The sequence below is a fragment of the Camelus bactrianus genome, chromosome 5, assembly GCF_048773025.1.
Source record: "Camelus bactrianus isolate YW-2024 breed Bactrian camel chromosome 5, ASM4877302v1, whole genome shotgun sequence".
Classification (NCBI taxonomy): Eukaryota; Metazoa; Chordata; class Mammalia; order Artiodactyla; family Camelidae; genus Camelus; species Camelus bactrianus.
Window position 1 is genome coordinate 52,907,502 of NC_133543.1, and position 25,957 is coordinate 52,933,458.

The window sequence follows — 25,957 nt, forward strand, 5'->3', positions numbered from 1 at the left end:
GTTCCTGACTGTGACAAGTCTGTGTTTTGATTTTTCACCTCCCAGCCAGTGGACATCTTCAGCCACCAGGACCTGTCACATCTCTTTTTCGCTGAACTTTTCCATCCAAACCCTGCACAGTTCACATTCTGGACATTTAGTGTATATTCTTATAAGAACTGATAATACATATTCTTTCCTGTGTGTGTATATAAAATGGCCTTCAACATCTACATCAAGCATGCCTGTCAAGTGCTGGCCTTCTGTAATTACTGACTGTAACATTTAGTCAGGTCTGTAATTCAACATATTTATAAATAACTGCTAAATCCAGGGGAAGTTTTCAGTCCTTTTGCTGGACACCTCTTGCTGTGATACTACCATAATGATGCGTATGCCCATTACCTCCTCACCTGTCGGTCAGAAGAGTAGGTAACCCCAAAACACATATGCAGCCACACTGAAGAATTCAGAAAATGACTCATAGCTTTCTCTTAAACTGAGCTTTAAACTAGCATTTGAGCAAATAATAGAAACTACAGAAGCTGCTAATAATGCTGCCTAGTGCTTAACACAAAAAGAGATGTTTCTTTTGCAGATATGTTTAGATATCATAATAAAGAGAATAGTCTCCTAAAGAAAGATCTCTTGTGTGTGTATACACACACGTGCGCACACACACACACACACACACACACACACACACACACAAGAGTATAAAAAAAGTTTTATATTAAACAAAGGAGCTTTTGGAGCTAATGCCAAAATGGACACATTATTTTCAATGGTTGCAACAAGATGTTTCATTGCATTGATTTTCTTATATGTAGAATGTAGTAATACCACCATTTCTATTAGAAATTATTAGGATACTTATTAAAATCCTTGAAAAATTAAAACTCATACATTAACTTGATACATAAAATATGTTAAATTCCAATTTTTAAAAAAAGCACGTCATACAAAGCACTTGTGATACAGCCCCAGCCTACCTCTCTAGTCTCGTGGATGGACACTCCAGTTCTCAGTTTAATTGTGTGGGCTACTCATGTTTACACACATACATGCTATATGGATTAACACTTCTGTGCTTTTGATTTTGTTTCTTCTTTCTAGCCATTTTCTTCTCTTTTCAAGGCTGAACTCGAGCTTTTTTTCTTCCTGAAATTCTGCTTACTGGGGTTGGATGCTTGATAATATCCTGTGCATGGCTTGACCACCTTGTTTTCTACACTGCCTTATTCTCTGTTTCTGTTTCTGTATCCCTTCTTGAATATGAGCTCCTCAATGACAAGTATTATATTTAATGCATGTCAGGTATGGACACCTAGTGTGATACCTTAAACATAGTGTCCTGTCAGTATATGCTAATGAAATTAATAATTTTGTATGTCAGAAACTTTAATGAATATCCAATAGGAAAGATGGTATCATTTCCTTTTACATTGGAGAAATTAAATGACTTGGATAAAGCGAAGTTAATGTATCTGTGCTGTATTAGTCCCCAGTGCCCCTGTGTATAAGGTAAAACATTTATTACATATATAATCACATATGGAAGTATCTTTTTCTTTATTTTAATGTCTAAATATACTACTGTGAAATAAATCTCTACTTACCTTAAATACTAAGCAATATTAGACCATTTCCTCAGCATTAGAGTTTAATATCTGATTTATCCAAGGAGATTATGTGACCTGTTTGGTTGCATGTTTATTTTTGAGCTATCCACTCTTTTTTTTTTTTTTAATTGAAGTGTAGTCGATTTACAATGTTGTGTTAGTTTCTGGTGTACAGCATAGTGATTTAGTTTTATTTATATATATATATATATTCCTTTTCACATTCTTTTTCACTATAGACTATTATAAGACATTGAATATAGTTGACTGTACTGTACAGTAGGACTTCATTGTTTATCTATTTTATATATAGTAGTTAGTATCTGCAAATCCCAAACTCCCAATTTATCCCTCTCACTTTGGTAACTGTAAGTTTGTTTCTTATGTCTGTGTCTATTTCTGTTTTATAAGTAAGTTCATTTGTGTCATTTTTTTAGATTCCACATATAAGTGATTTCATATGGTATTTGTCTTTTTCTTTTTGACTTGCTTCACTTAGTATGAATCCATCCCTGTTCTGATTGACAGTTTGTTGGAGATGGGGGAGGGAGGAAGAAATTGTAGGGGATTACATTACATAATTATGGCAGAGTTAAATAATGGAAAGTCTATGGACTTTGGAGTCTAAACTGCTGCTTAGTAGGTGCAGAACATTGAGCAAATGATTTATCCTCTTTGCATATCAGTTTCCTTATCCATAAAATGGAGATAACCATGTATGCTTTGATATTTGCTAAGACCAAAAGAAATAATAAATAAAAACATCTACTGCAGTGCCAGACACAAATTAGGTGCTTGAGATATGGTGACTTAAGTTATTACCTGTGAACTATAATATATGGTACATGGTAAATCTATGAAATTTCTGAATTTAAGTGTTCCGGATATCTCAAGTTTGAGTGTCCTAATTCAGCGTTAATACACACCCCAGTTCAGCTGGTTAATATTTTCTCTTCCCTTTACTTTTGACTTACTGATCTATCACTGATGTTAGGTTTGAAAAAACTATTTTGTTTTCCCTTAATGTTTATTTTCAATATTTTTTCCCAATTTCAGGCAAAAAATGGGATCCAAGAAATGGAGTGTTGTTCTCTAGAATCTGACTGGATCTATTTTCATCCTGATGCTTCTGGTAGAATAATACACGTTGGTCCAAATCAGGTCAAGTGAGTATTTTCCTTAGTTACTTTAAAGTTAAAAGTAGCTTTTGGTGGTACTTTGGGGCATCTTTATTTTTGCCAGCTAACTACTGAGCCAATTGTGGAGATAATCAGCTTGTAGGGTGCTTCCTCAGACTGGCATTTAGAAAACCTGACTTTATTCTTTCAAGCTCATCATTACTGTTTGAAACATTACACTTGTATAAATTCTTTGGTGGATGATAGATGATGTATGAGTGAAAGGAGATTACACATTGATTTGTCAGGTTATAATTCATTCTCCAGGATTAATGAGAGAGATTGATTTATCTTTGTTCCAAAAGGCAGCCTTACTACCAGAGAAGTAGCAGGTTGTTTGATGTAAACCTTGTTTTATGTAGTTTAGCCACGTCTTCCACACAATTGACCTCTCCTTCCTTGAAACATACTTCATTTGGCTTCCCTGACACCACAGTGCTCCTGAACAGTTTCCTCCCTTTCTGAGCAGTCTTTCTTAGTATCTTTTCATGCTCTTCCTCTTCTTTCCTGACTGAATGCTCTTAGAACTTAGACCTCTTTCCTCATTCTTCATTCCCTTTCTGCATGATTCTTCTATTAATGCCCTTGGCTTCAAAAAGATCATGTGTGCACCCAAACTCCAAAAGTTGTTTTGTAGCCCACTCCTCTAATCTAAGTTTATGTCAGAAATCTGGAATCATTCTCGACACTTTCTTACCATCTTGTCTTTCATCAGTGTATGTGTACTTAAACACTCACTTGCATTCTCTCTCTCTTTTCTCACACACAGACACACACCCCCCGTATATCCTGTCAATCCAATTTATTTTACTACTAAATATCTCTTACATCTTCCTTCTTTCTGCTCTTGGCCACTGTCACCATCTTAGTCAAGCCATTGTCATCAGTAGCCTGGACTATAGTAATAGCCTACTTATAGGACTCCAAGAATCCACTTTTACTCTTTAAGTCTGTTTTCTTCCCAGCAGCTAGAGTGATTTTTTGAAACAGTAACAAACACAAAAACCTAGTGAAATCTGCTTTAATCTTTTTATGACTTCCTATTGCACCTAACATAAAGAAAGGCATACTTAGCTGGTCTGAAAGACTCCTCCCACTCAATTTATTTAGTTCAGTCATGCTATCTGTTCAGAAAGCTGAGGACCTATTCTCTCTGTTTAGTGTTTTCCCTATCTGTTCTCCTGCCTAATTTCTATTCATATTTTATGCCCCCTTAAATGTCCCTTTTCACAGAGTCCTTCCCTGATACCCCTCATTAGATTAGCTCCCCTATCGTATTTTCATTGCACCCACTGTGTAATCTTTTATAGTACTTACAGCAGTTTAAATTATCTGAGTGATTATCTGTTTAAATATCTAGCTTTAGAATCATGAGCTCCATAATGACTGGGAAAGAGTCTGTTTGCTGACACTATAACCCTGGCACTGAGCACAGGGCTTAGCACAGAATAGGAACTCAGTATTTGTTGAATAAGAAGGGCGTTGCCTGCCTTCTTTATTTTGTATGCTTCATGATAATTAGTCTACTCTGAATGGATTATAAGGAGGATGAAAGGACTGAATGATTTACAGAAATTCATGAAAACTGTGGTTCAGCTCTAGTTAATCTTATTCTTAATGTTTGTTACTCACCATCTTTTATATCCATTTGAGTTTAAGGAAATAAGGTCCACAAACAGAATGTGCCTTTTAGCCAGGTTTTAAAAGGTAGGCACTTTTAAATATTGGTACTAATGAAGATAACTAATTAAGATTAAAATATAATCTGATTTCTTTGTCTCTGGCAAACTCTAAGGCCTCCAGCTCTCCCTGGCCACAGTGGCTGCTTCTCTCTGCTGTCCTCTTGGCCTGCATTTGAGACTTTAAGCTTTGAGGACATTGTACTTTTGATGCTTGTTAAGACTTTGAACAGATTTGTGTGGCTAGTGAGCAAATTATTTTCTCTTTCTTAATAAGCTTGATCCCTGAGGCCATTTGCACTCAGAAAAACCCAAATCTTTAAATACAATCCTAAGAAAAAGAAAAGTGTTAAGTTATTTGCAGTTTTTAAATATTGCTCTATCATGGAAACTCTTAGTCTAGGCTTCGTTTCTAATCCAATCTGTATTATAGTTAACTCTAAGTGTTGTTCATTGATACCTCATTCGATCTTCAGAAGTGAAAATGCGGATATCAATACCATTGTCAAAGCGAAAGCATTGAAGACCTGCCGCAGCATGGCAGAGAGGAGGCGCTTTAGAGTAACTTTGACTAAGCCGCCCTAGGGGATAGCGGCGTGAGCCTCAGCAAGCTGCTGCAGTGCCTGCTTCAGCAGCACCTGTTATCACCTTTCCTATGTTTTTCTGTTTAACAGAATCTCTAAATTTGAAGAAATTTATGGACACTTTAGATTATCAGACATTAATATTTTGGACTAATTGGGAAAAGAGAACTAACTCTGTATTGTTACTATAATATTTCTTTGTTGAGTTTCTTTTCAGTAGTTCAACTTTGACACTTTGATGGTGTGTTGAGGTCTTAGGTTTTTAGAATCCTTTTTACCTTTTCAGAGTTTTAAAGCTAAGTGAAATAGAAAATAATAGTGCCCAGCATCAGATCTCTGAAGATTTTGTCATTTTGGCCAACAGGGAGAAGAACAAAGTAAGTCGGGAGTCCTTTAAAATTCTTTGTATATCACTGTATTTCTGTGTAAGAATATAATATCCAAATGTTTTTGCCTTTTAGTGTGTCTGAAAAGAACAGCACAGTCCTAAGAAGTCTGTTCATTTTGTCTACATGGCAGCCGGTCTTAGCCCCATGTACCTATGAAATTTGAGAGAGTAGATTATGTTGAATTTATCTTTTGCTTATTTCTGTTTCCTCTCTGGGTTTCTTTTTAAGTTTTTATTGATGAATTATCAACCTTTGAGTTTAATTAATTATGCAAACTTATGGTAAGTTGGGGTATATACAAACTTTTAAAAAATCACACTCCATTCTTTAATTTCAAAAGGTTCTTTAGCATACAAATTAAGAACATGAAGAAAATCATACAGAGGGAAATTTCCAAAAGCAGATCCACTCTTTATTTGCTGTCCAATACTAAGGCAAAAATCAGAAAGGCGAGTGAAGTAGCAAATTTGTAACCTTTGCATTTATTTTTGCCTTTTTGCTATTTTATCCATTTAAAACTTTTAATAAAATATTTTTACTAATTGGAGGATTTGAAATCTGAGCCAGAATTTTCTCAGGTAAGGAAAGAATTGTGAATGTTAGAGAAAGGTTGGATAGTTTTAACGAATTTGTTAGTACAATTTTGCCATTGACTGCATGTAATAGGACTTGTCACATCTTTTTATTTCTCTCCATATGATAGAATGAAAACTTACCCACTGTTACAGCTTCTGGACGGGTGGTAAAAAAGAGTTTTAACCTTCTGGATGATGACCCGGAACAAGAGGTATTATTTAAGCCAGAAATAATAAACCAAGCTAGTGTGAACTTGCCTGTGGTTTTTAAATTATGTTTCCCAGACCCTGGAGTAGAGGTTGGGAGCTCCATGCAGCCTTTGAAGAATTGTGCATGCTTTTTGAACCAGTGCATCCCCATTATCCTCTCTTTTCATATTGAAATTGTTCATAAAATTTTGTTTGCAGGAGAGTTCAGAGTACTGAAATAATTTGAAAATACTATTATTGGCTTATTGTTTTGTTGATGTCCACACTTCCTAGAGAAATCTTTTATTAGAAAATTCTTGAGTTATATCCTGATGACTGTGGCTTTTGCCTTATTTTTCACTTACTAGATATAAATATATTTGTTAATTTTCATGAGCCAGAGGAAGAAGGTACGAGGGTGTGGTAAATCAGTTCAGCCTTTGGCCTCAACTTGACCTTGCCAGTCCCTGAGCAATACATTTTTAGCCTTTTCTTTTAAAAAAAAGCATTAACAGTACTTAGGAAATCAGCTGAAAGTGATTGTGCTTCAAATATATAGCCATTGCAGAAATACTAAATCCATTTGTAAGCCTGAATTGTTTGTGTGACCATTTCTAAGTAGAAATATTAGAGTAGCCCTCTAAGGACGGTTTTTGAAATCTTCTAAAGTAGGTTGGAGGTGGCCCAATATATAGCTACTCTCAAAAAAAAAAAGTATATATATTCTTTTGGACCATAGAAATTTATTCAGAATGAAGCAGAAAGCTTCCTACTGTGTATATAAAACTGTATTCAGAAAAAACATACCAAAATTACTAAATGGTAGTAAGAATAATTAAGAAGGGAAAAGGTAATAGTAAAGAGAAAGATACTCTACATTGTGAGATTGGAAAACAATAACTTTTCACCTGTAAAGGAAAAGTTGAAAGGGGTTATGACTAAAATCTGTAAAATCATTGACATTCAGGCAAGAAGTCACCCTTTGAAGTTTGACCAAGGTAAGATTAAGGCAAAAGAGTAAATAAAAAGAAATCACTGATAATAAATTTATGTAAATTTTTATGTCATAGGTGGTAAAAGCAGAAAATATATGTAGATTAAAAAGCAGTTTGACCAAATGTGAGTGAAAGCTGAGTGTTTGGTGATTAAGAGAAACCTCCTATGCCTGCCAAGACGTGCCATCCCTGGGTGGGTGTGCACAGATCTGCTTGCCCATGAGGCTGTTGAAGTCCCAGATTTTCTTCTTGAGACAGAGTTCTGGGGTTAGAATTTTCTGTCTTACGTCTACCATCATTAATCATTCCTGGCTAACGTCTCTTATCCCAGTCCTGTTCTGTGGGTTGGATTTCAGTTCCTAATATTCTCCCTCAAGTATAAGCAGCCATTTTTAGTTTCTTTAGGGAACCAAAAAGGGTTTAAAAAAAAAAAAAAAAGGATGGCAGATAGAGTCATGTATAGTGTATGATGGGCTATCAGTTCGTCTTGAAATGACTTCTGTTTTCTGGTGTAAGAAGCTTCTGAGCACAGTGGGCAGCTTCGTGTTTCAGAACTGAGCCTCATCTGTTTAGTCCTGTCTGGAAACCAGTGAACACACAGGTCAGCAGCAGCAGTGAAAACCTCTTTTGAACTTGGAGAAGCTCTAGTTTGCTGGCATAATAGAGAATTTCAGTTATACTTCAGCTGAGATCTGCATAGACTTGATTCTGTTCATCAAAATCTGTAGGATACTGCTTGAGTCTTGAAAATCTTGGGACTGATGTTTAATTAGACATGTAAGTAGAGGCACATTTCCATCTATGCTCCTACCCATTTGTTTTCCTTTCTATATATTTTTATAAGTAATAGAACAGGTAAGCAGCAAATGTGAAAATAATCCTAACTGGATTTTGCCCTGTCTTTTCCTCTGCTTTATCCCTGTATTCCCCAAGACTTTCAAAATTGTGGACTATGAAGATGAGTTGGATTTGCTTTCTGTGGTAGCTGTTACTCAAATAGATGCCGAAGGAAAAGCTCACCTGGATTTCCACTGTAATGAATATGGAACTTTACTTAAAAGCATTCCACTTGTGGAGTCATGGGATGTGGTGAGTAGTCCATAGAATACCAAGTTGTAAGAGGTTTCTTTATAGGTGACATTTATTGGAACAGTTGTTATTGTGTTCAGGTCAGTCCAGGTTCACCTACACCAGTGACCACGTGAAAGAGGGAATCATCCTACATGCAGGACAAAATGAGTACTTCTTTAGCCTCCCTCCACTAGGCAGTAGAGGATGCCTCCTTGCAATGACCTTGAAGATCAAGCTTTGTATTTCTTCCTGAGTCATGCTGTCCATTTCCTTACTGTAGTCTGGTTTTCTCCCATTTTATGTTTGATAATGTTTTTAAAAATAAAATATACTATTTGGATCCCCAAAGTTATTTAATAATGACAAAGCTAAACATGTAGGATTTTCAAGCACTCTTGGAAGTGTTTGTCTGCTCTTCTGAGTATTATGGAATATAAAATTTATAACAGTAGGCATTATTTTATCCAATCATTGTTTTATCAATAGAGAACCTGAAAGGTTTAGCAACTTGACCATGGTCACAAGTGAAATAGTGGCAGTGCTGGCAGTAGAATCTGGGTGTTCAGACCCCTAAGTCCAGGGCTCTTTTCATTCTCAACAGTTTGTGTAATGCTTCTTTTTCATAAGTAACCCACATATCCACAAATAATGAAAAATAAACTATTTCTGGGAATTATTTTGCCTCCAAGTGTATATTTGAACATCCCTAGCATGCTGTGACATTTTAATGACACAATAGTGAATATGTTTTTGTGAAGAGATTTCATTTGCCTGTGTTTTCATTACAGACATATAGCCATGAAGTCTACTTTGACAGAGACTTGGTACTACACATAGAACAGAAACCCAGCAGGGTCTTCAGCTGCTATGTTTACCAAATGGTATGTGACCCTGGGGAAGAAGAAGAAACCATAAACAGAAGTTATAAGAAAGATGGAGATAATATTAAATATTGAGATGTAACTTAAGAGACTTCTAGCCAAACATCCCAGTGTTCATGTCCAGTCCTCCTTTTTTATTATCTGTATAGCATATCTCTGATGTTTTCCAGAAAGGGTCTTGTGTTGACTTCAGATGACTATGATTCCTTTTTTAAAATTCTTGCCATACAACAGGGTAAGGACTTTCATTTTATGCCAAGGTTTTTAGAATGACATCCCAAGAAGTCTAACATTTTGAAGCTTTTAGGTGGGTGGTGATCCAAATATAAAAGATTGGACGGAGAAGGACAGGTTAGTTCCAATCATTGGGAGAGGGTCATTGACAAGAAGGTGTTTAACATGGTTGTTAAAGAATGGCATGGAATTTTGATTAGTAAAACTAGGAGGGAGAGGCAAAAAGAAAGATACAAAAGATACAGACAGAAATCCTATATCCTCTAAACCAAACTTTGCTTAAGGATGGAAAATGAGATCTATAATATGAAAGCATACTTTCACCCAAAAATGTGTCATCACAGTTTTTAAAAAATCTTTTATATGTATATATGTTTTGTATTTGCGTGTAGTATCGGGAATTGGCTGTATCGTTTCTAAATTATCTTTTCTCCCTTAGTTTTATTCTTTTGGCTTGATGGTTCCATTGGTTTTTTTTGTGTTTCTATTAGTCTAATATGAAATATCCCAGGCAAACTTTAAGTGAATTTTGTTTTTCTGATATGTAGCCTGTTTCCCTGTTAATACCTCTAAGAATGTTGTACTCACTTCACTATTCTGTTTATTTGGTGAGTCTTCCATTTCTGCTTAGGCAGTGTTTTCATACCTAAGCAATAAGATAAATGTATCCTGGGTTGCACCAGCTCTGCTCCCTGTGGAAGAGTAGATAAAGTCCCAGGAGTTCTTACTAACTTGGAAACTGCTTGGCTGGAAAAACCTTTTGGCTCTATCTTAGTTGTGAAATGAGTAGTTTTTTTCTTCTTTGTTAGAACCAATCTAAATATGATCCTTGAACTCAGATAATCATTCTTCAGAATGTTAAATAAAAGCAGCCTAAGTAAAGGGAGAAAATGTTTCTTTGTGCTTCCTATTCGAGAAATCCAGTTGCTTACAATCCACATGTTTAGCACATTTCTCAGAATCGGGCTCAAAAGAACACCTAGTAAAAATAAAAGGGGAGGAAACAGCAATAAAAATCATTGCTGATTCAAATTCAAGGTTAAAATATGGGATTTTAGCCTGGATGATTTACATTAAAATCCTCCAGTTTTTCCTTCAGTTTTTGCTTGATGCTATGTTAAGTACAATGTGAATTCTGCCTGTTCTGCCCTGGAAGTTTGCAGATAAATTTCAACCTTATTATGTTCAACAAGGCTGATGAGAGAAAGGTGTTAGCTATTCTAAGTCAAGAAATTAGTAGCTGAGTCCATAAATTTAAAAGAAATAAAGGGAACAAACCTAAAACTGTCTTTTGTACAATAGAAAAGATTGCTAACATTTTAGAATAAGGGAAAATATTTATATGTGGGCTTAAAATAAATCTGAATCTGTTCCTATGTATACTAACCATTTGGGAAAGTAATAAATGTGATTACCTTATGAGCAGGATGATAAGACTACCTTCATACATTAAATTCTAATACTTTTATATCTACTAATTGAAAAATCCATTCTTGTTTTATGCACATTTAATAGTATTATTTAATATAATATTTAATATTTGAAGCTTTCAGATATTTTGGAGACATGATTGTGATTAAAAAGCAGTTCAGTAGTTGTGATTTTCTGGATATTGCACCAAACTTCCAACTGGACCCTAGCTATATCTAAACAATCCTGCCCAGGGAATTTATATCTTGAAAAACAAGTCCAGTAAGAGGGAACAGATCAAAAATACCAGAGAAAAGAACCCAGTGTGTGTGGATTTCAAAGCAGATGTAGTGCTGTGTATAAGCCTGCTCTCCATTTCCAAACATCTTTCAGAAAAAGATGTGTTAAGACTTTAATCCTGTCAGATTTTTTTAAAAAGAGGTTTACTGAGCTTCCTCTTCTCCTCTAAGTCATTGCCTTCTTTTGATGAAATGATAGAAAGGAACTCATCTATTCAGAAAGGCACCTGAGAACTATATGAGATTCCTAGCTGCTTTTTTGGTGGGGGCAGGGTGGGTGGAATACTTCTAGTCTGGATGGAAACTGACCACTAAGAAACTCCTAATGTCTCACCGCTGCCAAAATCAGACTGGACCAGGATCCACGTGCCATATGGGTCAGGCAGGAAATGCACCTCGTGTGAAAGACAATAGGGAGTTGCGGGCAATATAAACTATCCGGAGAGCTGCGTCCCTAGTAAAAGGACAAGCTGCTTACTACTTAGCTTCCGCCAATTATAAAATGATATGGGAATGTGGTCTGCATGGTTGTTAATAGAAAGGTTAATCAAAAGATGCCAAAAGATAAAGAAGGCGGCAAAGAGTGTGGGAGATGTATAAATAACACACATTGCAGGAGATAGTGCAGCGTGCTTCCCCCCAAATAATGGGCTCCCCAGTTCCCCACAGTGGCATGCACTCCTCATTCTGCCACCTGCCGGCCAAGAGACTGCCGCTCTCTTAATGTGGAGGGAAGTGGTAGTTAATATCCTCCTGCCCACCTTACCCCCACCCCCTGACTATTTTAGAGCTTTGTGTGCCCACCTACTTAACAGGTGCTAGTGACAGGCATAAAACATCATGGGTAACGTTTCTGAGTGTTTAATGCAGGTTTGGGTGAAGCAGGGCAGCTTCTTTCAGCAGGTCCCGATAGTAAGCTGACAAGAGGTGTGTTTCTGTATTTCGCTCCTTGATCTAAGATTCCGTATTCTCACAGTATCAGTCCAGCTAGATTATTGTTCTTTGACTTCCTAGAACATTTCTCACAACTCTGAGAGAATACAGGACAAATCCTATCATAGCTGCTATCTGTGCTACCTTGTGAGGATGATACGGTTCTATTTAAACAAATTAAGGTATTACACATTCTTCCATTAATTGAATGTTTCATTTCTTGTACATACTTTTTCTTAATGATAACATGTTTATTAATTGCTTTCTATCTGCTAATTATTGTCATACATGTAAAATGAATTATCTCACTTAATGTTTAAAAATTACCAAGTATGAGGTATGAACTACCATCATCCTTCCTCATTTACCAGTGAGGAAAGTGGGCTTACAGAAGTTCATTTGCCCAAGGTCCTACAACTAATAAGTGCAGAGATACTCAGATTCATTTGACACAAACTTTTTTTTAATTGAAGTACAGCGTTTGACACAAACTTATGCCACATTTCTTCTAAAGTTCTCAAAAGGCAAAGGATGTTATTTTATCCCATATATAGAATATTAACAATGATAATATTGGATATGTAGGAAAATGCTTAGAATTGTTTTTTAAATGATGATGGGATGTCTAAATTTTGGACGAAGTTTGGATGAGACACAGTTGACTTATTCATGTATATATCTTGACATAAAAGATGGTTCTTCAATCAATGGTTTAAAAAAGTCATTTTTTAAAAAGGTACAACAAAGGTACTCTCATCTTGTTGTGGTGATAATAAACACCAGTATTAGTAATTACTCTTAATGTAACTTGGCTTCCTTTTCAATAACTTTTATTTTCTTATCTTTCTTACAATGTTTACATGTATCATCTACCTTTTAGAATCCCAGAGAGAACGCAGGGGCTAATTTCTGGTCCCTGTGTTTCTACAGAAAGAATAGTTTATTTCAGGCAAAGGATATAAAATAGATAAGACCAACTGGGAACTTTTCCCCATCATTTTATTATGAAAATTTTCAAGCATACAGCAAAGTTGACAGAACTTTACAGTAAATGCCCAAATACCAACCACGTGGATTCTACATTTTAGTCTACAAGTTTTATTACTTATCTATCCATGTTATTTTTTGACTCATTTCAAAATAAATTGCAGGCGTCAGTATACATCCCCCTAATACTTTAAAATGCATATTGTTTATAAAGTTTATTATGGTTTAGTTTTTTAATTTTTAGTGTGTATTTATATGCACTGTAATGCATAAATGTTAAGTGTAAATTTGCTGATTTTTCATAAATCCACACACCTGTGTAACCCAAACCCTTCTCAAAATTTAGAAGATTGCAACCATCCCAGAGTGTTTCCTCATGCCCTTCCCAGTCATCTCCACCCCACCTCTCAGATGTAGCTACTGTTCTATTTTGCCAAAGATTAAATCTACCTATTCTAAAACTTCATATATGAAATAATACAAAGCATAATGCTTCTTTCACTCAATATGTTTTTGAGATTAATTCATGTTTCCTGTATCAGTGATTTATTCCTCTTATTGCTAAATATTCTCTTACATGAATATCACAGTTTGTTTTTTCCATTTTCATGTTGATGGACTGGGCTGTTTCCTTTTTTTTTTTTTTTTTTTTACTATTATGAATAAAGCTGCTGTGAACATTCTTGTACAAATTTTTTTTAATTGAACACATGTCTCTGTTTCCCCTGGGTAAACATTTAAGGATGGAATCATAGGGTCCTCGGGGAGGTATATATTTAGTTTAATAAAAAAACTGCCAGACCTTTTTTCCAGAGGATTGTACCATTTTACATGCCTGCAACAATGGGGACTTCCAGTTGTTCCACATTTTCTCCAACATTTGTGGTTGTTGATCTTTTTTGTCTTAGTACTTACGGTGGGTGTGTAATCATTTCCAGTTGATACTTTGATTGTTTCTACTTGTGCCTCTCAAGCCCTCTTGTCAGGTCGACCCCTTCTCCTTTTTAACACCATCTCCCACCAGGAACTGCTGAAAACATTCTTTCTTTGTAATAATAGTTAAGATAACTCAAAACTCAGCTTGAGTTATTCTTTCTCAAACATGGAGTGCATTGCTCACCAAGGAACCCTATTTCCTTTAATGGAGATCAGCATCTAAGAAAAAACCGGGGTTGCTAAGGGGACATGTTAGTCTGATCCACATGAGTGCTAGAGCTGGACAGGATGGCCCCAGACAAGAGGCTACGTAAAACACTGCAATAAAAGCAGAACATGACTTCCTATAAAGATGATGAGTTAATGTTATTTCTAAACCAGGTGAATTTTTTATGCTAATATGAAAGCATATTAAACAAGCTTTCTGCTTTCCCCAAGAACTATATTAGATCTCCCTGTGGTTTTAATTTATATTTCCTTATTAACTAATGATAGTAAGCACATTTTCATGTGTTTACTTGCTATGTGTAAATTTTTAATTTTCTTAAATTTATTGAGGTATAATGTACATACAATAAACTACACATATTTAAACTGTACAGTTTGATAATTGTGACATGTATGCACCCACGAAACCATCACCACAATCAAGATAATGAATACATCCATCACCCCAAAAAGTTTCCTCTTGCTCCTTTGTAATCCCTTCCTCCTGCCTGTCTCTCATCCCATTTCCCAAGGCAACCACTAATCTGTTTCTGTCACTTAAGATTAGTTTGAATTTTCTAGAATTTTATTTAAATGGAGTCACATGGCAAGTACTTTTTTTTCTGACTCCTTTCACTTGGTGTTGTTATTTTTAGGTCCATCTGTGTTGCATGTGTCAATAGCTCATTTCTTTTTATTGCTGAGTAGTACTTCATTATATGTATATAATCACAATTTGTTAATACATTTACTGGTTAATGTACATTTGGCTACTACAAATAAAACTACTATGAATATTTGTGGACCAATTTGTATGGACATATGCATTATTTCTGCTTCGTAAATACCAAGGAGGGAATGGCTGAGTCATATGTTAGGTATAAGCTTAACTTGTTAAGAAGCTTCCAAACTGTTTTTCCAAAATGGCTGTACCATTTTAAATTTCTATCATCAGTATGGGAGAGTTCCAGTTGCCCCATATCTTTGGCAACACTTAATATGGTCAGTTTTTTAATCTTAGCCATTAAGTTTAGGTTTTGCGTTTAGACCTGTGACCCAATTTTTGTTCATTTTTGTATATGGCACAAGGTGTGGGCCAGTGGTCTTTTCTGCATATGGGTACTGAATGCATGAGGGATAGCGTTCGGTCTTTCACCATTAAGTATGATATTAGCTGTAGGTGGTTCATAGATGGCCTTTAGCAACTTGAGGAAGTTCCCTTTTAGTCCTTATTTTCTGATTTTTTTATTGGATATAGATGTTGGAGTCTTAAATACTTTTTCTGCATCTAGTGAGATGATCAAATGGTTTTCCTATTTCAGTCTATTAATATGGTAAGTTGCCTTGGTTGATTGTGAATGTTAAAACAAACCTTGAATTCTTGGGATAAACCCACCAGAGACCTCTAAATTTCTAACCATATTTTAAGTCAGACAATATCTGCAGTTCCATTGTTTCATATTATGTGAAAAATAATGAATTCATAAAATTGACCATCACATTTGTACTATGGTACACATGAATGATTTCAAGTTCTTTACATTTAGATGACATTCTGCTTTTACAAATAATTTCCAGATTTTTTTTGGCCCTTTGCTAGAGGTTTTATTCTCACATAAACAGAATTTATTAGCAAGTTAAGACTTAACCTAATTTGGAGACGCTCTGGGCATGTTGCCAAACTCTTCCTGTCTTATCTCAGTCTAGAAAGTTCATACACTAAATAAAATTATATCTGGAGTAGAAAAGTCAGTTAATACCTGCTGCTGTGACCTCAGTTGTTGTTTTGAACCCATTTTAGGTCAATTTGAAACTTAGGTCCACTACAGAAGTGATAAAAATTTGCAGTTAACTGAATCCATAAAGAGAAAATCAGTGAAAGGATTCATATTGAAGTCACTCTACCTGCTCAGGTAATCAGCATCCCTAAATTGATGTCTCAAATGAAATTTTTAAAAGAAAATTATTTACGAATAATTTCTTTACTAATTCTTTTACCAATAAGTTTTATAGCTCAATTAAAGTCTTTTTTCTTAGAAGGGCATGTGCTCAACAGACTGTCATTTCTGAATCCTTCTATTTTAAACACCTTTTTTTTTCTTTGAAAATCACAGGCTTCAAGGGCATAATTTTTCAAGTTTTATCTGTAAGAGCAACAAGACTGGTTAAAGCATGTTGAAGAATTCGTTTAAAAGCTATTCTAACACTTAACTTTACAGTCTGTAATTTGTCTTTCTCTCTTTAGAGAGCAAAGCCAGTAAGAGTTAAAGCATTTCCCAGCCAGGCCCCTCCCCACATTTAAAATCTCATGTATTATAGAATAGCTCCTTGAAGATGAGCTGACTGAGAATCTGGTGTGAACCTGAAGAGGTCCTTGGGCCCACTACCTCATCTAATATAACATCCCATATGTCCCATTCCCAGAGTTTTTCTTGGTCTCTCTTACCAGCTAGATTCCTGGTCCACTGGTTTCCATTTCTGTTTCTTCTGGAAAGTCTCAGGTGCCTCTGCCACTTTATCTGGAGTTAGAGTGATCATATAGCCTATTGTCCAAACACAGACACTTTTGAGAGTGAAAGGAAACATTACTAATCATTCCTGGACAACAGGCATAAACCTCTTGGGAGCATGGTCCCCCTACCCAGATCTAATAGAAGTAACCAGGAAATTATAAATCTGCCTGTTTCTATATTGTATTTTCTTTTCAACTAGAACGCCAGCTTCTCATAATCAAGGAGGTAATAGACACACTCCGTTGAAACATTTTCTCATTTTCATCTACAAACCATTTACAGTTCCCTATGCCAAAGATGGTCCTGTTGTTCCCTTGTATTCCAGGGTATTTTGTGTTCCAATTTGCCTATGTCTCCCTCAAATCAACCCAGCCATTTTAAGGTCTAGGGTCTTTCTGTCAGTCCCATTTCTGACATCAAGCTGTATCATCAGACAGAAAAGTGATACAAAGATACCAACAGAGAGAGTTAGAGGATACAAAAGTTTTGTAATAGAAAAGTGTGTGAAAATTTACAGAGATTACCTCCAAAATGCAGGGGACCACAAAGCATGCTGAAGGTACAGGCTTTACAAATTTTCACAAGGATGTACAGCTGATGAAGATACCACTTATGCACGTGAGTTTCCTCCAGGCATGAGCCACTCAATTTTGCCTTGTCATGGGGAATTTTATACTTTCCTGATTCTGGAGACTCTGGCTCTGTGCCTCCTGTTAACCAGGTACAACCAGTACAAAGCAGACCCAGCATATTCCTTGGTTTCTACTGTGAGACGAGGTAAAGAGAAGGTCAGTTCCCTGGGTTTGACATCCCTCAGCAGGCCCAGATTTCATACATATCTGAGATGTTTCTACAAGAATCAGTGTTGCCAGGTCTTACGATGTTTTTAAGGGTACAAATCTTAACTTATGTTAAGTATTCTAATTTTTAAATGGTGGCCCTTAATTCTGATTTTAAAACACTACACAAGTGCCCTGTTACAAGCTTGTATGACTTTCTGAGCAAGTACTCACTTTTTCTGTCTCAGAATCTATCTTAGAATTTTGATAATGTGCTATAATAAATATTTGTTGCCCATTTTGAACTTAATAGACTACACAGAAATGCCCAAGAATGCTTTTGAGTCATTGTAGGGACGTTCCTGCCTATAAAGACTGAAACATTTAGACACAGCAACCTCTGTGACCGGCTCATGCGTTTGATCATTGAACTCATTAGGTGCTCTGTCTTCAAAGAACAGCACTGCTAATTGTGCCTTTAATGACACAGGAATAAAACAAGATGCATTTTAATAACTATTGATGCCTGCTAGAAGAAACGTATGTTATGCAAGGAAGTGCAACTAGTAATAAAATGTCCGTGTTAATGAATACTAAAATTACATACAGATTAATGAAGTAACACTTTAAGGGGAGAGTACAGTGCAGTGGTAGAGTGCCTGCCTAGCACGTACAAGGTCCTGGGTTCAATCCCTAGTACCTCCATTAAGAATAAATAAATAAACCTAATTACCCCCCAAAACAAACGAAAATTAAAAAAAAAATCCTGAAGAATTTGTGTGTCTGCTGATGTTATTCTAAAATTCTGATGAGTGATAATGCTACATGTAGGTGAATTCAAAAGTGCATGGTCTCTGACAGTCATTCTAATAAACAATGTCATTTGGGGTATAGTGCTACAGTTAGTGTGTTTTTTAATACCTAGGACATTTACTCATCTTTGAAGTTTTGAAAAATATATTGGTGATCCAAGGAGAATTAACAGATTAATCACAATGGAGGGGAATTTGCCAAGTTGTTTTTTTTAGCAGCAGAACAGCCCAGTCTCATAAAGGACTATGAGGATGTCCTTAATGTATCCAGGGTGTTGGAAGGCAGATGGAAATGTCCCATTTGGGATATTACTGAGGATAGGAAACCTGGGAATCAAAGCTAAGGACCTCAAGGTCCTTATCACAAAGGGAGAAACTTAGTTTGAAATGATTTCTGATGGTGTCCCTCCCAAGTTTGGGTCTGCATTTCAAGAAAGGAGTCTAGATCTCTTTAAAACACCAGTTACTGTTAGCCACTATATCTTCAGTGTCACTTCGATATATTGTAACTGGACTCCTCACATTTCCATTTCAGGTACAAAATTTTAAATGTTCAACAGTGAGAAGTAAATCCCTCTCTCACTCCTTTCCTGGGTCTTTTCTGGGCAATCATTTTCTGATCCTAATCTTTTACATTTAGAGCTACAATCCACCTGAACTTGAATTTCGTTTATAGCGTGAGATGGTAAGGGGTGGTGTGGGCAGGCAAAGGGGGCTTACAAAGTCATTCTTGACCCTTGACGTATTCTTTACTCTTACAGTTTAGAATCCACTTGTCAATTCCACAAAAAATTAATTCGCTGCAATTTTGATTAGGATTACATTGATTCTATATAGAGAAATCTAGGGAAGAATGACATCTTCACTATTTTTGAGTCTTCTAAAATATTGACAGAATAAATCCTGCCATTTATTTAGGTCATTTTCAATTTCTCTAAAAATGTTTTCAAGTTTCCTGTATAGATGCATTGCTTATCTTTCTTTCAATTAATTACTAGATGTTTGATATGTTTTGGTGTTATTATAAATGGTATTTTTCAAATTTCATTTTTTTAATTGAAGTATATAGTCAGTTACAATGTGTCAATTTCTGGTGTACAACATAATGTCCCAGTCATGTGTGTATACACACACACACACACACACATATTCTTTTTCATATTCTTTTTCATGAAAGGTTATTATAAGACATTGAATATAGTTCCCTGTGCTATACAGAAGAAATCAAATTTCAGGTGAACTGAAATTCCAGAACAGTAAGAATCCTTCCTAGGTGAACTAATAATTGTCTTTGTTTTCTTCCCTGGTGGGCTTGACTTAGGCAGAGACCATACTAGAAGAAAAAGAAGCCAGCAGAACTTTTAATAATAATACAGGGCTGGTGTGACCTATTAGAAACTCGAGGAGCCCAAATGCAAGGCTGGTTTTCCCTGTGAGATATTGCCTGAGAGTGATGTCTGAAGCTGGGTGCTGGGCCAGAAAGGTAGATTGTGATCACCCACTGTCTTGTGGTACTCAAAGGAAAAAATCCTACTAGGGGAAAGAAGCCTTTCACAAATTCACAGCTAGTCTCCTCCTCAGGTGTATGTATGTGGGTGTACAAGTTTGCTAGGGCTGCCATAACCAAGTACCACAGACTGGGCAGCCTAGAAAAAAAGTTTGTTTTCTCACAGTTCTGGAGGACAGACGTCCAAGATCAAGGTGTCAGCAGGGTTGTTTTTTTCTAAGGTCTCTTTCCTTGGATGGTGGTCTTTTTTCTGAGGTCTCTTTCCTTGGATGGTGGTCTTCTCCCTGTGTCTTCACATGGTCTTCCCTCTGTGTGCATTTGTGTCCTAATCTCTTATAAGGACACCCTTCATGTTGGATAGGGCTCATGCTAATGAACTCATTTTAACTTAATTACCTCTCTTTAAAAACCCTATTTCCAGCTACAGTCACATTCTGAGATACCGGGGGTTAGGACATCAACATATAAATAGAGGGGGGGACACACAATTTAGGCCATGATAATGGGGTTGGATGCTAAAAAGATAACTCAAACCTCTAAAGGATGGAGCTACAGGGCTAAGGAAACAGACCTTACAAACTCAAAAACCCTAACCCAGTTCAATCACTGACTGGATTGAGCCGATCTGTCTGTCACTCTATCTGCCTAACTGAGGAAAGGGGGACCCTTCACTATGGGAGATATCAGCAGGAGCTTTCTTCTTTTACACACACAGTCTGTCATATAATAAAAGATTATTAGACATGTAAAGAAGAAAAAGGTGACCAATGACCAAGAGAAAATACTAATAATAGAAGCAAACTCATCCTTTCATTGAGAAGGTTTTAAATTACAGATTCAATTTGCTTAAGAATTTTTGAATTATCTGGTTTTCTCTCTCTTCTTGTGTCAATTTTGGAGAGTTAGGCCTTGCTAGAAATCTGTCCCTCTCCTCTAAAATTTTAAAGTTACAAAGTTGTTTTATAATATCCTTTTGTGATCGTTTAACATCTAAAGGATTTATAATAAAGGCAAGCACATGTGAAGCACCTGGAAGTTCAGTTCACAGGTGGTCCAGGCTGTGGTAATATGAGATATTTTTACTTTTTCCCTTGATTAGTCTCATAGGAAGTTTATTATGTTCATTAGCTTTTTTCAAAGATGTATCTTTGATTTTCTCCATCATATGTATGTTTTTATTGCATTAATTTCTCCTTTTATCTTTATGTTCTCCTTTCTTCCACTTTCTTTGGGTTTTATTTCTGCTATTTTTCTTTTTTCTTTTTTTTAGGTGTTCAAACTTTTAATTCCCACAAAATACGATAGAAATAAACCCAAACTAAACAGATACATATATGTACATATTTACAAAATTTTACTTCTGAAAAAGAATCTATGAAAGTAGACAGTTAAAAAAAGGTTTAAAATTGGTACTATGAAATTGATTTCCTCGAAGTAAAGAAATAGTAATTTAAAATTGCTGATTGTAGTTAGTTTTCTAGGCTTATTTACATATTTTATTGTGGTCAGATATATAAAGGCGTTCCTTTTATTTTAGAATATCTTCAGTTTCATTTTATTTCATCGAATAGTCCTGAATTTTTTTCCCTTTACAAATCTTTCATTGAGGACATGGCATTTAAGTTACAAATCAACTCCAGTCTTCTTCCTCTCAAGTCACAGGTCAGAAAGGCAATGTGATTTGTCCTATTTCAGGATCAGACATTTGAAGACTTCTAATCAGTTCTTGACGGAAGTGAGCTTATGCTTTGGTGGAGTAAGCAAGATAAACTGTCTGAAACATTGGGAATCTGCCATCTTGAGTATCATGTCCATTACAGTTCTTTGGTTAAGCATATCATGTGGACATCCAACTCAGCCAGCATCTGAAAGAAAATTCAGCAATAGGCCACAGAGGAAGAATGAAGCAAACCATGGAAAAAGAACACTCACCTCCAGATAAGGCCCTCGTGCCATTGAAAGCAGCTTTGTTTCCCTCTCCAGACTGAACTGATATAATAAAGGTTTCATTCTTGTGATCAAAATTTATTTTTCCACAATAGGCCTGCTAAGACAGTAACTTGTCCAAGTACAATCTGTATTGTAAAGTCAAACACCTACATTGCTGATGTGTCCTTACGTCTTCCAGTAATTTAATAAACCTTTTAAAAGCCCTTAATTATCCAGGTCAAGATAGGTTTCTCTTACTCCCTAGTACTGTCTCATCATTTCCTCTTGATCTCCATGATCAGCATAGTCTACCTTCATCTTTTGTCTTAATCTATTAATGTCTTTATCTAGAATTGATGCTAAACTTTTTTCTTCTGTCCGCTCTGGGCAGATTTGTCTTCCTTTCTTGTGACATTTTATCCTCTAGTTCTTTTTCTTCCATACCTAGTTCTCATTTCTTTTTATTTAAAGTATCCAAGTGTTCTTTTTGTTCTTCTTTATAATGCCATTTCCCTTGTTTTGGTTATCCAGTTCAAAATCAGCAAGGTTTAATTCATCCTTAAGTGGATCTGCTAGCTGATTATTTTTCATTTTAAATGCATCATACTTGTTTTCTGCTTCTATTTTCAGATGTTTAAGACGTTCCATATTTTTCTCAACCATTTTCATTTTTATCTTATTTTCCTGAGCCTCATCTTCCAAGGTTGCAATATCTATAAACTTATATTCTTCTACATTCTCAAGTTCCCAAATTTTAGAATTACTTTTTTTTTAATTTTCACTTTTAACTCCTTATAATGTAGTTGGCTCCTTCTAAGAAAATTTTCATTGTATTTAATATCCTTTTCAAGGACAGACAAATGTTGCTAAAGATTTAATATCTGGGTTTATTTTCAATCTCCTTCTCCAAGTCACTTTGAAATAAATCCACATCTCTGCTTAGAAACTTAAGTCTTGTATTTTCAGATGAATAATAACATCCTGCAAAAACTTGATCACCATCAGCAGTAAAAGCTTCTTGGATGGCTTTGGGACTTCATTACTGCATGAGCTACACAATTGTTTTTGATTAGTAGCACTGTCTCCATGCCTTGCATATCAGTTAGGCTCTTTGCAACCTCTGCATTTTCTATTTCTAAAGCTGTCAGAACTGTTGGAAACTCTGGATGATAAGCAGCTCTGTGTCTAACATCAGACATCTTATTCCAAAACTCAGAAACTATTATCTGTGGCTGTGAGGTCCTTGGTGGATAAAACCTTTTCATCAGTGCCTGAAGTATTTGTTCATCAGCATGACTGTTGGCAACAATAGGTTTGCAGAAGTCGTTTCAAGCAAAATTCAGCAGCCGAAGCAAGCTCAGGGTCCCGAAGATGAATGCAAGCTCCTGGAGGGCCTACAGGTCTGTGAGTTAAATGTCCATATCTACAAGCATCCTCTATGGCTTCAAGAAGAGCTGGAACACGAGGGCCAAATCTGTTTTGTCCATCAGTATTAGTTATCTTTCAGTTGCCTCTGATTATAGTTCAGCATGTGCTTCACATCTAAGTCTTCTCTCTTAATTCTGGTATGTTCTTCTTTGTCCCTTTTTATGGCTTGCTAAAACTGTTCCATCTCTTGATTGACAATTTTCTTGATCATGTAAGGCCTTTATACCCTCTTTTAACCATCTTTTTTTAAGGTTTGTTTTTTTTTTTTTCCTTTCCAGATGCTCAGGTTCCAAAGATTGATTGGTACTTATTTCTTTAATTCTTCAATTCTTTTGCAAAGCTGCTGCTCATCACCTTTCTTTAATGCTCTCTACGCCTTTAGGAAATGTTTATATAAAACTTTAGCTTCATTACAGGCCCTTTTCTTAGGAGTAACATCTGCTTTCAATCCCATACATTCTGGTGTTCATGCATTTGTCTCTTGACTTATCTTTTCTATTTTATCTTGAATATCCTTGTATTTTTTTCTGCTTCATTACGCTTGACCTGCTGTTCTTCCACTTAAGTCTAGCAGCATGATCTTCTCCAATTTTTATATTATCTCTGATAGTATTCAATTGTTTTTCAATTTCATTGACCACTGCCCAAGCCATTTCACGTTTCAAGTATTCTAAATTAACTTTCATCGTATTTAAACCAGCAATACTTTGAAAACATTCTTTTTTCTCTAAACAGTGGTGCTTTAGTTCAGTAAGTTGTTCTTCTCCTTGACTTATCTACTCCTTTGTTTTTTCTTTTGTTTCCATAATGTATAAATAATCTTCCTTCAACTGTTCAAGTTGGGTTGTTTTCATGGAGAATTTGTATTTGTCTCCCTCAGTTTTAAGCAGCAAGAGCTGGTTGTTCATCTCTTGTGTTAAAACAGGGACCGTGTATCCATCTGCTAAAATGATGGAGAACTGCTATCAGCTCTTCTCTCTTACTAGAAACCATGGCTCCCGTTTCATGTTTTAGTGTATAACATCAACTTCATCCATGCTGGTGGGATGTTGCACAGTTATAGAGTCATTGGACACATTTATTCTATAGACATCACCTCTGCTGTTCCTTAATGTTACTGAGGTGTCTGCTGAGTTTCACTGTTGCCAACAAGCAGATTGGCATTGGAGCCAAATTTAAGGGATCCAAGCATTGAAGGACCCATGCAGTTTCTTAGCTGAAAATTCTCAATTATTCCAACTTCTGTGCAAAGTTAGAAGTACCATTAGTGAAAGAAACTGCATTACATCACCATCTTTGTCAAGATCCTCCAACCCTTGTTTTGGTCTTTGGCTTTTTCTGGAAAGAAGAAATCTTCCTTTCTTTTGCCCATCAGGCCTTGAACAAGTTGAAGTCTCCTCAGTGTCACCCTATGCTGAGGACCTCTTGGGGGCATCTTGACCTCTCCTGGCTGCCACTGGCCTCTGGGAATGATGTGCTTGTCCCCTGACCCCCCATGCTCCACGCTTGCCTCTGCAGTTTTTCTAATTTCATGAGATAGATTTTTAGATCATAAGTTTTTCAGTCTTCCTTCTTTCCTAATACGTGTATTTTATGCTATAAATTTCCCTCTCAGCATGGCTTTTATTGCATCTCACAAGTGGTGACAGGTTGTATTTTTAATATTGATCTGTTATAAAAATTTTCTAATATCCTTAATGATTTCTTGTTTGAAAAATGGACTATTTAGAAATATACTTCTTAATTTACAAACGTGTGAATTTTCTACTTCTAATTTTATTTATTTCTGGCTTGATTCTCCTATGGTCAGAGAATATGCTCCATATCATGTTAGTTCTTTGAAATTTGTTGAGACTTGCTTTGTGGTCCAGTATTTGGTTAATTTTGCTTAATTCTCCATGTACACTTGAAAAGTTCTACTTTTCCCCCAAATTTTCCTGTTCATTCCTGGTACTCTCTTGTGGCTTGTTTATCTTAGTGGTGATTTCCTTTTTTAAAAAATTAAACTGTGAAATATAACATGCATTGTGGAAAAAAACATAATTCAAAAAATAACCACAAAACAACCACATAACCCATCTTCTAGGTCAAGAAATAGAATATTATTAGCACTGGAAAAGCCACATGTGTATGCCTTTCTGATCACAAGTCTATCTCTCCCCTAAGATGTAACTATTGCCCTAACATATAGTAACTTCCCTGTTTTCCTCTATAAATGTACTACCTCCGTATGCATCTCTAAACAAAAGGGCTTACTTTGCCTCTTTTTGAACTTTAAAGATATAATCACATTGTACATATTGTTTTGTGTCCTGTTTTTCATTCAACATTAGATAAGTAAGATTCATTTGTGTTGTTGTATGTATCTGCAGCTTGTTCCTTTTGTTGCATTTCAGCTGATTTTTATTACTGTATAATACTCAGTTGTATCAAAATATATTTATCCATTCTACTGTTGGTGGGCATTTGGGTTGTTTCCCGTTTGGGCCAATTACTAACAATACCACGGTTGAATGTTCTTATACATACATCCAGATACACATCTGCAAGTACTTCTTTAACATATAGATCTTGGATTTAAAGTGTTGGGTCAAAGGTTACATATATGTTCAACTTTCCTGGATGCCACCTGATCTTTCAGAAATATTATACCAATTTGCCATCTCACCAGCTTTGTTTGGATGTTCCTCCTTCTCCATTTTCTCTCCAACACTTAATATTGTCAGACTTGTAATTTATTTTCCAGTCTGATAGGTGTGCATCCCTGTTTTGGTTTTAATGTGTACGTCCCTAACTACTAAAGGGAATGTCTGTTTACTGGTCATTTGGATATCACCTTTT

At 35.8% G+C, this 25,957-nt stretch overlaps 1 protein-coding gene and 1 pseudogene across 3 annotated transcripts in view; one reads left to right on the plus strand and one right to left on the minus strand.

Annotated features, from left to right (window-relative positions):
- DCAF17 (DDB1 and CUL4 associated factor 17) overlaps positions 1-14,953 on the plus strand; it is a 37,208-nt gene extending 22,255 nt beyond the window's left edge. For all 3 annotated transcript variants that reach the window (XM_074363880.1, XM_010950177.3, XM_010950178.3), the window contains 5 exons: positions 2,658-2,767; positions 5,329-5,419; positions 6,135-6,218; positions 8,124-8,279; positions 9,050-14,953. In XM_074363880.1, coding sequence (XP_074219981.1) covers positions 2,658-2,767; positions 5,329-5,419; positions 6,135-6,218; positions 8,124-8,279; positions 9,050-9,217 — 609 coding nt within the window. In that variant the 3' untranslated portion in view covers positions 9,218-14,953. The remainder of the gene's footprint in view (positions 1-2,657; positions 2,768-5,328; positions 5,420-6,134; positions 6,219-8,123; positions 8,280-9,049) is intronic.
- Positions 14,954-20,839: 5,886 nt separating this feature from the next.
- LOC105065125 (structural maintenance of chromosomes protein 6 pseudogene) lies at positions 20,840-25,581 on the minus strand (annotated as a pseudogene).
- Positions 25,582-25,957: the final 376 nt, after the last annotated feature.